This window comes from Salminus brasiliensis, chromosome 25 (genome assembly GCF_030463535.1).
Source record: "Salminus brasiliensis chromosome 25, fSalBra1.hap2, whole genome shotgun sequence".
NCBI classification, from domain to species: domain Eukaryota; kingdom Metazoa; phylum Chordata; class Actinopteri; order Characiformes; family Bryconidae; genus Salminus; species Salminus brasiliensis.
In genome coordinates, this window is record NC_132902.1 from 6,757,046 (window position 1) to 6,771,596 (window position 14,551).

Consider the following 14,551-nt stretch of genomic DNA (forward strand, 5'->3'; position numbering starts at 1 on the left):
CAGAGGTCCCTCAATGTAAAAATACTATGTGCAATACCCCCCCCCCTCCCACATGTGCAATTAAGAGTAATTTGCAATAATCTGTAAATAATATTGTTATTGCTTTTTTACTTCTTATTTATATTGTGTATATAGTGTAAATTATTTATCTAAATTTTTTGTAACTGAGTGTCTTGCTATCCCTTTCGGCTGTGACACTGAGAATTTCCCCACTGTGGGACCCAACTTAGAACCAACTTTTCCTATACTTTTACATCAGTAGAGGTGTACAGACTTGGAGAACTTCAGCGCTTATTATGCATCTTACTGTGCAAACTGAAAGCTCAGTGCCTGCTGTCACCAAATCAGGCTGCACGTCACTTCAGGGTTTTTGTCCACCTGCCTCCTCATGAATACAGTAACAGCCAGTGACAGTTTCCTCTTTCTGCTAGGCCCAGGTAGCGTAGCCAGTGTTAACTTTGAACTTGCAAACTGTGCTTCCAACTGCATCTCTAGGAAGATTCGTTTTTTTGGTTTCCTTTTCCTTGTTTGTGCAAGGCACTGATTTCCTCTGTGAACTTTTTGAACAACTCTCCATAGTTTGTCAAACCTCTAACCAGTCCAAGTATTTTATGGGTTTTATGTCAAGCATGTTAATACCATATAAGTGCATTATATATAAGGCTCAAATAAACCGGTCTGGTCCACTTATGTGCCAGACATTATGCACAAACTTTGACTAGTGGGTAGTGCAATACCTTTTTTACTACTAATATAATTTGAAACACAACACACTAAAAAATAACGGTGGATAAGCAGCCAGTTGGCAATGATGACACAAAGCCCTTGAATGTTGATGTAATGCAATATTTTATATATGTTGATCATTTCACATTTAATGCCAAATCAACAAGGATTGGTGCCGTTATACTTATGGTTACTTTTTAATTAAATGTTGCATGTAATGTAGCTGGAATGCAATTAAAGTAGCTGGAATGCAATTAAATTGAATGCAATGCTGGTACTAAATTCCAGTCAATTCCAGACAATCTAAAGGTTGTGTGTTGTTACCATTTGCTGTGGATTTTAGTATTTTATGTAATTCAGTTAAAACTTCATTATATCCAGAAATTCACTTGTGCCGTTAGTTGCACATAGTAGCACAACTGATATTAGTTGTGCCATTAGTAACATGTAGGCCATTTACAGTTAATAGTTCTCAGTAATGCTATTTTCTTTTTTTTATAAAAAACAAAATAACAAGCAGGTATTGCATTGTATTCAAAAGTATGTCTGTAATGGCACATAAATCTTCAGTTTATAGTTGCTTTTAGTGTTGCATGCATTGTGATTGAAATTGCAGTGCAATTTTAAACAATATTAAGCAGGCATAGCATTATATAAAAATTCAAAGCCAGTGTTTCATTAGCGGTTGAAATATAGTTGCATGGTTCACAGCTGATGTTTAATTCAGGGCAGGTATTGCATTACATCTGAAATCAATGGGTTGTGTGTCATTAATGCCACTTATATACAGAATTTACTGTTGATTTTAGAGTCGTATGCAAAGCAACTGAAATGATATTGAATTTCAAAATCTTTAAATAAAATGAAGCAGGTTTCATATTATATACATAATCCCATTTTTATGTATGTATTATTGTATCTAGTATGGTTAATTGAAATTTTCAAAGTAATTAAAGGTAATGTAATGGGGTGCATTTGTGTATGGGGTTTTTTAAGATTAAGATCAGGCCGCTGCCCACAGGCCCAAATAAGGACCGCCTCATTTCCGGTTCATTTGTGTTTGTCACAGAACCCTCTGGTTATAATCCCGCCCTGCTCCCTGCTCCTCCTAGTCCCAGGTTTGTTGTTTTCGCCATCTTGTTTGCCACGTTTTATTGTGTTCTCTATTTTGACCCTGAGATGTTGCACTTTTTTTCAGAACTCCTTGGTTTTGTGTTTTGGTTACGTAATAAACAATCTTGCTTTAATTCCATCTCTGCAAGTGTTCATCTCTTCTTGTCTGGCCATACATGCCATGACAATTAAGACCATCCTTTATTGCCATTCCACTGCTGTACAGTGGAATGTACCCAATAAGGCCAGAACAAGGAGTTGGTTTTCAGTTGTTTTCAGTTGGTTAGTTTTTGGGGTAAGGTTTTTGCACTGCCAATAAAACAAACACAAGCCTCGAATGTGCTCTAGTGGGCTCTCTTCTCTGACTAAAAACTGCATTGTTTGAATCTGAAATGCATTAAATTCCAGCACATCACTTCATGTTTAGGTGAGAACAAAGCAAACACACAGCAATACAAACTATATTTTTGATACAGTGGGGAAAAGATGTTGGAAATTGCAGTTGATGAGTATGGGTATAATGGTAGACAAACGTCACAGTTTAGTTCACACTGTGGTTTGGTACAACAGGAAAAAGCAGCAGAAGCCCCAAAGGCATAAGACTAATGTTTGTTTAATTTTATTTATGTATTAACATCCAGCCGGCCAGCCTTTACAGTTTGTTCCACCTAGTGTCCTGTTGATACAACCTGTAGTGTGTAAAGTTAGCATGTTTAAAAAAGATTTTAAAAGTGTCGGTTGTTTCACTGCAAACCGAACAGAGAGATAAAAAATGAAGAAACAAACACATCTCTGTCATTCTCTCTACACACTACAAATGTAGCTCAGTTTTTAGTCTAATTTTAGGCAGGATCTTGAATCCACATGACAATCCATTTGATAGTCTTTCATTTACTTAAATATAAGAGAAATGTTTTCAGTTTTTTTCTTCCCACTTGAAGGGCTGCTTGTAGAGATGAGGGACTCATCCTCAGCTAATAAGATTTATTAGTAGGCTCTGACAAGGTTCCATTGCTCACATTAGTTATGCTGGAAATGGGCTTTTGCTCAAACAAACACTGAGCATCCAATGACAGAAAAATAGAGGCAGTTATAATTTGTACTTGCAGATTTATAATTGTAAATGATTGGTTAAAAAATTAAAACAATGCTTTGAGAGGGCTACTAAAGGCAAAACATGATAACAAAATAACTATTATGAATAATCATAATATATTACTACACAAATACTACTCTTGTGTAAGTGTCCTCACCTGTCATTTGGGGACAATTTACATAAGGGAAACTACTGCTTAAACAGTACTGTAATAATTTAATATAATTAGTTAAGTGTTTTAGCTGTTCCCATCACAATGATTCTGAGAGAAAACAATTTAAAAGAGATCACCAATGAAAACATAGTTTAAAGTAGTTACTAATCTGGGTGCAAACATAACAGAACTGCAGGCCAATCGCATAAAATTACTGCCTTTGTCCAAATGTATCCAGAAAGTTCAAGTAATTAGTGAATTAAAATACATTAAAGGTAAAGGCATGTGTTCAAACTACTGTGTCTTGCAACAAAGCTCCTACTAGTGTATTTAAACTGTGGCAAAAACTGTCTGTTAAAAATAATTATGCTGTGTGAATCTTTGGCCATTTAGCAGGTACTGAAGACTACAACTAGGAAAGAGTGTGTGCATGTGCCTAAGTGGTGTGGGAGAGCAAAAGAGAGAGTGGGTATGTGTCAACTGCAAAGCTGGTGATAAACTATGGATGAGCATTTGTCTACAAAAATGTAGTGTATTTGGGAGTTGTGGTACCTAGAATAAGTTCAATACGTTTAATCAATATGGCGTTTTTCACTGACCTTTCCCTCTCCTGTTCGAGCAGGTTGGTAAACTCATCACTCTTCTTCATGAACTCGCTATGATTCCGCTTCTCATCCTCCAGCCTACAGAGGGCCTGTTTGTGCGCCTGCTCCACCAGAAGCAACTGTTCCAACATATGTCTGTATGTCTCTCTCTGCTTCTCCACCAACCTGTCCAACTAACACACAAAGGCACAACACACAAACACAGCAGTAAGAACATGTGCAGTGAACCTCTTTTTTCACAAGAAAGGCCATAATCAAAAATATGTTCTTCAGAATGAAATTAATTGATCTCAAATCTTAGTACATGTACTGTGAAAAATTATTATTTTGACTAAAAATCACATCCTACAGATGCTCGTTTGGACCCAGATCTGGGGAATTTAGAGGCCAAGACAATACCTTGAATCCTCAACATATTCCTCAAATTTATTTTTCCAGAAATGTGTTTGGCATGGCAGGTTGCATTATCCTGCCTAAAGAGGCTACCGAATACCATTAAGGCATGTACTGGATGTACTTCTTCCAGTACTACAAGAACTAGTTGTAGACACATTTCACTGTGAACAGTGGTTAACGTGGGCAACTACAAAAATTGACTGGTTACTTATTTCCCAGACCCTAACATGCCATTGTTAAAAGTTAAGCAATGCTATTCACTTGTGGTCATAATGTTCTAACTCAGCACTGTGTCATGATTTATCGATTGGAATGTGTTAAATTAGATCATGGTAACTGGCAAATATTATCATAGTCAACAACATACTATATATATATATATTTATATTTGATTCTGTGTTTGGTTAGATCCCGACCTCCACCATGGGCTTTTCATAGATGTCTTCCTGCCAGCCACAGCCTTTGTCCTGTATTGCATCTCTCTGCAGAGCCTGAAGCACTTTCTGAGGGGTGACAAAGCCATAATGGGCCTCCAATAGAGCCAGGTCTATCTTATCTGCCCTCAACACCGTGATCACCTCATCTCTTGCCTAAAACGATGACAAAAGAAGTTCTGTACTGTTTTGGCAGCTCAAAATATCTCAAAATAGTGGTCTTTAAATTTTCTTAGTAACTAAGTAAAATTACAACACAGTACTATAGGTTGAGTTACAAAACTGCAGTATACTCAGTAGAAATATCTTGGTATACTTTGATATCTGATATTCCATTCTATTGTGCTCCATTCTAAAACTCAGTTCTAATAAAATAGATTCTGAAATAAACTCCAGTTTATATTTGGATTACACCAACCTGCAGCTCTCCCTCCAGCATGCTAAGTAAGAACAGGAGGTCATCACGGGATAGGTCTCTGCCTTTCCCAGACTCTGTTCTTTCTCTCGGTCCACTGCTGCTACTGTTCTTATGGTTGTATTGTACTCTCCCTTTTTCATCCAGGGTTTCCCGGTCACATGGTCGGCCAGCCCCTCGGCTTCTGGATGAGGGCTCTTTATACCCCAATGTTTGTCTCCGTGAACAAGCTTGTAGCTCTGCTACATTCTCCACACTGTTGCTACGGGAACGCATAGCTGTGTCTCTGTGAAGAAAAGAAAATCAATGTGTGCCTAAAGGATAAAATGTTATGCAATGTAGTAATGTTCTATTAAATAATTACATTTTGTTTGGAAGCTAAGCAAAACAAGGCAGAAGCAATAAAGGTGCATGCATCTTCCAAAACTGTACACTCAAAGAGCACATTAATGATACAGGCAGAAACGTGGCTAGGACAGTCTTCACTATATACTGAAACTGTGGCAGGATGCTTGCTAAAAGCTTACTAAACGGTTAAAAATCATACACAGAGTGAAATGGCAAGTAGTTAAGGAGTGCAGATACCCATCTGCAGTATGTATGAATTTGCACATTATTATATATCATGTTATATACACCTGTGTTTTACCCTGATCTTACCTGCTTGTTAGTTAGTAAACTTTAAATTAAATATCATTTACAAACTTATCTTGATGTGCTAGTATTGTTTTAGGGGTCTCATATAAATGATTACAGATGTGGTCTGATTAGACACTGGGTTTTGCCACAAGACCCAATGCATAAAATTGCATTTTGAATATAACTGAATTGAATATAAACTGGCTCTCAGATGCAACCTTTGGGTACCTATTAGTGAGAGATCACTGACTGCTAGACATGCCTCTGTGACACATTCAAAGACTTGCCCAGCTGAAAGACTTTGAGAGGGGACACATCATTGGATTGAGAGAAGCAGGATGGTCGTTTTGACAAATTGTCTGCCATCTAGGCCATTTTGACCAAGCTGTTAAGAGGTGTTGGGAGCAGAGGTTACATAAGCGTATGCACACATAGCGAACAGGCGGGTTTAAATATGGAGAGCATGGTGGGCGTTTCAATCCTTCTTTTGCTGTGGATGACACACTGCCCCAACTGCTGGTGTGTAATAATAATAATAATAATAATCGTGGGAGCCAATTGCATATTACAGTCGGTCACCCCTAGCAGTAGTATGAGGGACAGCTCAGCTTTATTTTAAAATATAAAATAAACCTGATTCTGATTAGGAATATGTGCTGGACATCCTGCGGCCACATGTATATCCTCTCATGGCAGGGCTTCTAACAGGCATTTCTTAACAGGATAATGCTCGCCCACACACAGCAAGGGTTTCCCAGGAATGTCTCCAGGAATTTCCCAGGAATGTGATTTTAACACTTCCTTGGCCTGCCCGATTACCAGATTTATTGCCAATATTGTAATTACTTATTGTAATTACATAATAAATTCCATATAAGTATATGTAATTATGTATAATTGCCTTCACACACAAAGTTTCATTTGATTCTAAACACATCCTTATGTTTTGTCAATGAGTTATTATTGAGAATTTTGTAAAATCACCTAAAATTCACCTTCGACTCAGACTTCATTCAGTCTAGCTATCACTCTATTGCTGGACTACATCTTTAGAGCTTTAGTACAAACTAACATGCTACTGAGGTAACAGCATATGTCAAGAACACTCAATTGGGAGCAGCTGATGAGAGAGGTCATCGTGTTTGCCACCTGCTTCACTCCCCAATCTGTTGTTGTTGTTATTCAGTAATTGCTGCTGTCAGGGTATAGTCTGCATTTAATCAGAATATCAAAGTATTGTATTGTATCATAGTGCCCCAACACCTCAGCTTGAAGGAGCAAGACTTTTGACTTGTTTCATGATTATTCTTTTATTGCTGTTATAAAACTAAGTATGATTTATTATTTTCAAAAGGCACAAAGTTAAAGAGGAAATATTAAATGACTATTATTTATTTTTTAAAATTACCATTTCAAAATAACACAAAAGAAAATGGTCCAAAGCAAATGTTTAGACACCCTTTATGGTCAGTACAGGAACACCTCCTTTTGTAACAAGCACAACTTGTAAGTGTTTTCTATAGCTAGCTCACAACCTTTTCATTATTGTTGGGGGACATGCTTCCTTGCAAAATGCTTCTACTTCTGCAAGATTTTTGAATTATCTTGCATGCACTGCTCCAAAGATCTATCCATTTTCTAAGGTGTATTCATTGTCAATGATGTTTAGGTCATCTTTAGTATCTGGTGGTCGGATCGGTGGATGGCAGCTGGTCTGAGGCAGGTAGGGGGGGCCCCAGCGGTCAGTCTTCCAGCAGGTCAGGCTGGATGAGTGGGCAACCATTTACTGTGAGAAGGTAAAGAGACAGAGTTAGTTTTGAATTGACTTACAGAGAGCAGAAAATGTTGAGCAAGTGTGTGTGCAAGCGTGCAAGAGTGTGGCTGATAACTCCAGCAGGTCTGATTATAACATCCTAATTAAGAGAGCAAGAAAGTAGCACAGGCAATATGAGCACCCTGAAACACTGCCGTCCATCTGCTCCACCGTACACAAACCTGAGCAAGCGAGTTGGATGCTTTATAAGAAAAGGCTCTTTCCCCTGCTGAGGCTTTCAGAATTTTTAAGAAGAAGGAAGTTATGTGACATCCAGATATATAGCTATACATATATAGCTGTGTGTCATCTGCATAACAATGGAAGTTAATATCATGTCTGCTTATAACTAAGCCCAGTGGTAACATGTATAATGTAAATAATAACAGTCCTAAAATAGGGCCTTGCAGAACTCAATTTCTCCCTTTTGTGTAATTTAACTAGGAGTTTTTGAATAATGCCTAGTGTGTTCTAGTACTAAACTATGCAGACTATGCATACTCCACCTCCTCTGCTTGATAATCTATGGCTAGTTGGTCCACTTTAACCACCAAAGAGCTAACTAGCTCACATTTAGCACAAACACAAACATTATTATTGCTAGGGTCTAGACTAAACATGCCACATTTAGCACACTTAAAAAGCCCCGGAGCCATAATAAAACAGGAACTTACCGCTTGTAGTTAACTAGAAAAATCGCATTCCAGGAAAAATCGCAGACGATACCGTTGGATGTGGACTTCCGCAAGAACTGAGCAGTTAAATTCATTTGTGCCCTGATGTGAGCTGAAAAAGCAGGGATTTTCTGTTAAAGATACATTTTTGTAATGAAAACATAGGTGTTATGGTTAAGTATATTCCAATGTGTTGTTAGAAACTATATTATGCCCCTGCACCACACCCATGTATATGCATGATAAGATTGGGGAGTCCTTTCACTTTTTCTTCGGCTTTTGTCTCTTTTTAAGGTCTCACTGGCTGGAGCGGGACATTGCACTCAATTCTAGTCATAACGTGGTCGTGACACTTTTCACACACTACAGGATTTCTACTCTGCGATAGGGTCAGATATTTAGCATGTTCACAAATAGCGATCTAGAGCCTATTTCTAAATCCTGAGCAAACACCAATTTGCCTCAGAGTTGGATGTTTTTTCCACATCTTCTGAAACCTGTTGGCCAGCAGAAAATCAGAGCTAAAATCATGTAGTGTGAATTTGCTAGCTGCATTGGGATGTCAAACAGGTTACACTCTAGTGACACTGTGTCCAAAAACTGCCAGAGAGTTATAAATTGAATCCCTTAGAGCACACATTTGCAAATTAGGCGGCAAATAAAAGCACTTATTTGTTGCATTAGATGTGCTTGCGATAAAACAGTACCTGGACTGGATAGGGATTTGTTGATTGTGACTTTAATTGAAGCCAATGCTCGTGATAGGAGAAGTGTGATAGGAAATAGGAAACAGTGATTAGAAGTTCAATGTTTTATGTGTTATCAAATCTTGGATTAGACCTGTCAAGTCAAGTCAAGTCAAGTGGGTTTTTATTGTCATTTCAACTACATACAGAGTACACAGTGAAACGAAACAACGTTCCTCCAGGACCATGGTGCAACATAGACAGTGCATACAAGACACAAGTGCAACACAAACAAACAAGTGCGGACAGACACAACACAACACAGTACAGACCAGAGAATAATAAATAATTGACGGTAGTGTGCAAATTGTGCAATGTGTAATAAATAGAGTCCAGTGAGGTAGTAAAGTTATTAGTGCAAATGCTTGTGCAAAAAATGCTTCCCATGTTATCTGGGGTAAATGGTTGGAGAGAGAGAGAGGGAGAGTGTACATGTACCAGAAAGATATCAGTTCAGAAGTTGAGTTGTGTTGAGGAGTCTGATGGCTTGGGGGAAGAAGCTGTTGCAGAGTCTGGTCGTGTTGGACCGGATGCTGTGGTACCTTCTTCCTGATGGCAGGAGGGAGAACAGTCTGTGTGAAGGGTGGGTGGAGTCATCCACAATGCTGGTTGCTTTGCGGATGCAGCGGGTGGTGTAAATGTCCATGATGGAGGGGAGAGAGACTCCGATGATCCTCTCAGCTGTCCTCACAATGCGTTGGAGGGACTTGCGGTCAGAGGCTGTGCAGGTCCCAAACCAGGCAGTGATGCAGCTGCTTAGGATGCTCTCTATGGTTCCCCTATAGAAGAGGGTGAGGATGGGTGGAGGGAGACGGGCCTTTCTCAGCTTCCGGAGGAAGTAGAGACGCTGTTGGGCTTTCTTGGCTGTAGAGCTGGTGTTCAGGGACCAAGTGAGGTTCTCCGCTAGGTGGACACCAAGGAACTTGGTGCTCTTAACGATCTCCACAGAGGAGCCGTTGATGTTAAGCGGAGAGTGGTCCGGTCTTGATTTCCTGAAGTCAACAACCATTTCCTTGGTCTTCTCTACATTCCAGTGAAGGTACACCAGTCTGTCAGCTGCTGCACCTCCTCTCTGTATGCTGCTAAATCAATATTTAGCAGTAAATAAAGCACCTTTACTTCTTTTAAGATTATTTTCATTAACATATCCAATCCGATCATAAGAATATGATAATCTTCTCAGCAGTGTGGTAATGGGGACACCAGCGGTCAGTCCTATTACAGGTCAGGCCCGGATAAGTGGGCAGCCATTGACTCGGAGAAGGTAAAGAGACAGAATTAGTTCTAAATGGATTCATGGAGAACAGAGAATGTTGAGCAGTATCATAATCTGACTAACAACTCAGGTCTGACTAGAACAGCCTAATTAAAAGGAGAGAACCAGAGGGTAACAGAGCCATGAGAGCACCATGAAACACTGGCGTCGATCTGCTTCACTGTCCACAAACCTTAGTGATCGTGTGCAAGGGTCTCCAGCATCTCAGTTCACTACAATTTAGGTTTTTACTGACATTCCTACTGGAACAACTTGACAATAGTGCATTATAATAGTGCAATAAAGCTAGCCTTGAGGTAATAAAAGCATGTACTAATTTTCTGCATCATGTAAAGGTGCACGTATTTGTCACTGTACAGTGTACAGCGAAATGTGTCCTCCGCATTTAACCCATCTGGTAGTGAACACACACTCACACACACGTGTTAGGGGCAGTGAGTACACACACACACCCAGAGCGGTGGGCAGCCAACTCCAGCGCCCGGGGAGCAGAGAGGGTAAAGGGCCTTGTTTAAGGGCCCAACAGTGGCAGCTTGTCAAGCCCGGGAATCGAACCCACAACCCTGTTATCGATATCCCGGCGCTCTAACCGCTGAGCCACCACTGCCCCAGAGATAAGGCATGTCTTCAGAAGAAGGACATTACAATCCAGCATTTCACTTCTTTTACACAGTCCTCGATTTTCTTTAAATCTAGATTTGTCATCAGGTTTAACTGATATATAGAGCTGTGTATCATCTGTGTAACAATGGAAGTTAATGCCATGTTTGCTTATAACTGTGCCCAGTGGCAGGGGCGCATCTAGAAAAATATTTTATGGGAAGGCGAGAGGGGGGCAGGAATTTTTGAGGGGTGGCAACATATGGCAGACATATATACAATAAATTTAATTACAGTTTGATGAGAAATAGTAGGTAGATGCTATAAAAGGGAACGGGCTGCCATTTACAATCGCATACATACAGACAAACTTAATCTCATGCAATCAATGTCTTGCATTTGAGGTTTCATGTGAAACAGTTCATATTAAGAATAAGTAATCATACAATGTGATCTCACTTAATAGCAGATAGAAGTATGGTAACACTACTGTAGGTGGGCATTATCAAAGTAAAGGCATTAAAGTACAACAACAGATGATGATGAGTGGCAGTTGTGTAAGAGGGAAAGTAAAAAGTTTTTGACTGTGTCAGAGTGGCAGCGTTGGAGGCAGCATTTGTACAAAAAAAACTATCCAAAGAAAAACCTACCCATGAAGATCTATAGACTGAGGTGTACTAAGTTGAGCATAAATACACTGTGGAAACAAATGGGTCAAACAAGGTACTTAACATCGCTTTTACTGTTTACTCAGAGTATATATTCTCCCTATTTGTCCTTCAGTTGCTTAAACAGATTTATACTGTATATCCCTTCTCTTTTCTTCCACCTCTTTTCTCTCTCCTCTTCCACCTCATCTTCATTATTTACCTTCATTTTGTATTTCTCTCTCCTTTCTCTTTGGTGGAAAAAAACTATGTATGCTACCTTTCCTCTTAATTTCTGCAAGATTCAAAGTAACAATTTTACAGTGTTTTCCGTGGCAGACGTTGAATCAATATTAGCTTTTAAAGCCTGCCTTACACATGACTAATGTCAAACTTATAGCTAACATTACATGTATAGTTAGCAAAATAATGTTCTTCAATCCAATATCATCTTAAAATCAGCATCGCAACTATACTAGCACTGTATATCAATAGTTAATCAGTTTTAACCTCTTTCCTCCCGTGTCTTTTTTCCTTGTGACTCCTGTCTCCCTCGCTTCACACCACTCAGTTTTCCAAACAAATCAGTCTCTTGCCGCTCTGACGTGATCTCATGCTGCGTTCACTGCTGATGAACATTGGCAATTCGCACTCGTAAATGTCATTGGCTGTAACTTTTCTTTTAAAATGTTACTCCCAAATGGGGTGGAAGCAGGGGTGACAAGGCTTGCCCAGTGACAACATGTATAATGTAAATAATAGCGGCCCTCAAATAGAGCCTTACTGAATTCCATAGCTCACCTTTGAAGATAAATATAATGATAAATACCTTTACGAACTGATAACGTTCAGTTAAATATTATTTGAACTGTGACAAGGCTGTTTCTGTAATTCCAAACATATTCTTTAACCTTTCTAGAAGGATAGATGTGGTCTATTGTATCAAAGGCTGCACTAAGGTCGAGTAGAAAAATGTTTGTTATCTCCACTAAAGCTGTCTCTGTGCTATGATAGAGTCTGAATCTAGGTTAGAAATGGGTCTGTAATTAGACAGCAGGTTTCTTGATCAAAGGTTTTATGACTGCTAATTTAAGAGCTTTGGGTACATGCCCTAAGCGAAGGGACAAACTGTTAAAAGAGGTCTGATTATAACTGGGAGTACTTATTTTAGTAGTTCTAAGGGAATTGAGTCAATTTAAAACTCAACTACAGTATTAAAACAGCTTTACTACACACAACAGCCATTAGGCTACACCAACGTTCAACCATTATCTACAGATTTAAACCTTAACAGCGACATATAAACAGCTTTACTACACACTACAACCATCAGCCTACACCATCCTACACATATCTTTTTTTTACCAATTGCAGCTGCCTAGCAACACCTTATTAGCCAACACCTATACAATACCAACACCTTTGCAACCACCTGGAACACCACAACAACCACCTTGAATACATTACCACCTAGAACCACCTAGAAACCACTAGGCAACAACATAGCAAACACGTAGTAACACTATAGCAACCACATGCGATGCCATAGCAACCACCTAGCAACACCATAGCAACCACCACAGCACATCAAAACCATACCACATGGGTAACCATAGCAACAACTTAGCTGGCTTAGCTGACTGGTTTCGGCTTGCAGGGGGCAGAAGATATCTTTATATCTTTAATCTTTATATTCAGTATGGAGGTTAGTTTGCAGATGGTAAAAAATGGTTCGTTGTCAAGCACTGGGGCGATTGAAGGCTTAGAGGTTCAGGGGTGCAAAAAAAACTCATAAAAAAAACATTTTAGTCATGTCGGACTATCAATCTGAAATCAGTGTTGGGGAACACTGACTGAAAAAAAAAACTTAATTCACAAAGCTTAGTTTACAAATGTATTAAGACATATAAAAAGTAAAATATAACAAAGGATAAACTACACACATACACTCACTGGTCACTTCATCAGATACACAGATCTTGTATCTACACTAATTTTATAACCTCCACCTATCATACAGGTGCACTTTGTAATTCTACAATTATAGACTATACAGACAGAGTACTGTTACTCTGTATACTTTCCTTATTATTGTATCATAAACTGTTGGCGAGAATATACATTTGAAAACAGGATATCAAATCATTGTGGACTCTACTGTAGTCAGTGCAGTAGAAAACAAACACTGCCTTGGCATTATAACTGTGTGTTCCTGAAAAATGTTAACTGTCAGCTTACACACCTGGTTCTTGCTCTCTATCCTGCTCTTTTTCTCTCTATCCTGCTGCCATTTGTTTTTCTAAGGGAAAAACAAATGTCAATGTAACACATTTTTCTCATTGAATATTGAGCTTCTGTGGGCTAGGTTGACTAGATGAGAATGAGAGAAAATCAATTATCAACATTATTACGATTATCAACAGATTCTGAGCATATGATTAAAATCATGTTGGCCTTACTCTCTCACCTGAACCTGACTCTTTTTTCTGGAAAAAGAATCAAATATCCATAGCTGACTAGCTGACCACACGCACACACCGAGTTACGCTATAGTATCATCTTTTCATATCTTATATCATTCTGTGACATTATTTAGCTAATACAAATACAGGCAGCACTACTTGGCTTTAATAACATACAGGCCAACCAATGGCATAGCAGCTATAGCTCTTACTCCTTTTTAGTAAGTAACAGTAGTAGCCTGCTAAATAAAAAAAAGTCAGATTCAAGTCAATTTTGCAAAACTTACTAGAAACAGGACACCAGTCAAATAAAGCACTGACACACTGTGTGTGTGTGCAACGCTGCACTGAGAGAAAGAGAAGCTGGATCATACCATTTTTGTTTTTTTGTTTTTTAATAATTGGTTTACTCTCTATGGTTTTAACATTTCCAGCTTGTCAGAGACAAATTAATATTACAAGAAAAAAAACATTTTTTACCATAATCTTTAGCGGTGCTGGGACTCAATTTAGGGCTAGCTACGCCCCTGGTCGAGCGGGTGTTGGTGCTTGTGGTTTGTCTCCTAGCGCAAATTTGTTCTCTCATTTTTAACTCCAGTCATTTCTAGCCAGAACACTAGCTTGTGAGTGACATACTCGATAATGTCTGCTCACACATCATTAAAACAACAATTAAGATATTATTGTAGACTGTACACTACACACAACACAACAATCAAGATACCATAGACACTCTACACACCACATGCTCTCAA

General features: G+C 38.9%; 1 protein-coding gene across 4 annotated transcripts in view; it reads right to left on the reverse strand.

Moving 5' to 3' along the window:
* Positions 1–14,551, reverse strand: part of filip1l (filamin A interacting protein 1-like) — a 55,882-nt gene that overhangs the window by 36,083 nt on the left and 5,248 nt on the right. For 2 of the 4 annotated variants that reach the window (XM_072671165.1, XM_072671162.1), the window contains exons 2-4: positions 4,943–5,225; positions 4,507–4,680; positions 3,689–3,867 (exon numbers count right to left, since the gene is read on the reverse strand). In XM_072671165.1, coding sequence (XP_072527266.1) covers positions 3,689–3,867; positions 4,507–4,680; positions 4,943–5,215 — 626 coding nt within the window. In that variant the 5' untranslated portion in view covers positions 5,216–5,225. The remainder of the gene's footprint in view (positions 1–3,688; positions 3,868–4,506; positions 4,681–4,942; positions 5,226–14,551) is intronic. The other 2 variants (XM_072671163.1, XM_072671164.1) reach the window with 2 other exon arrangements.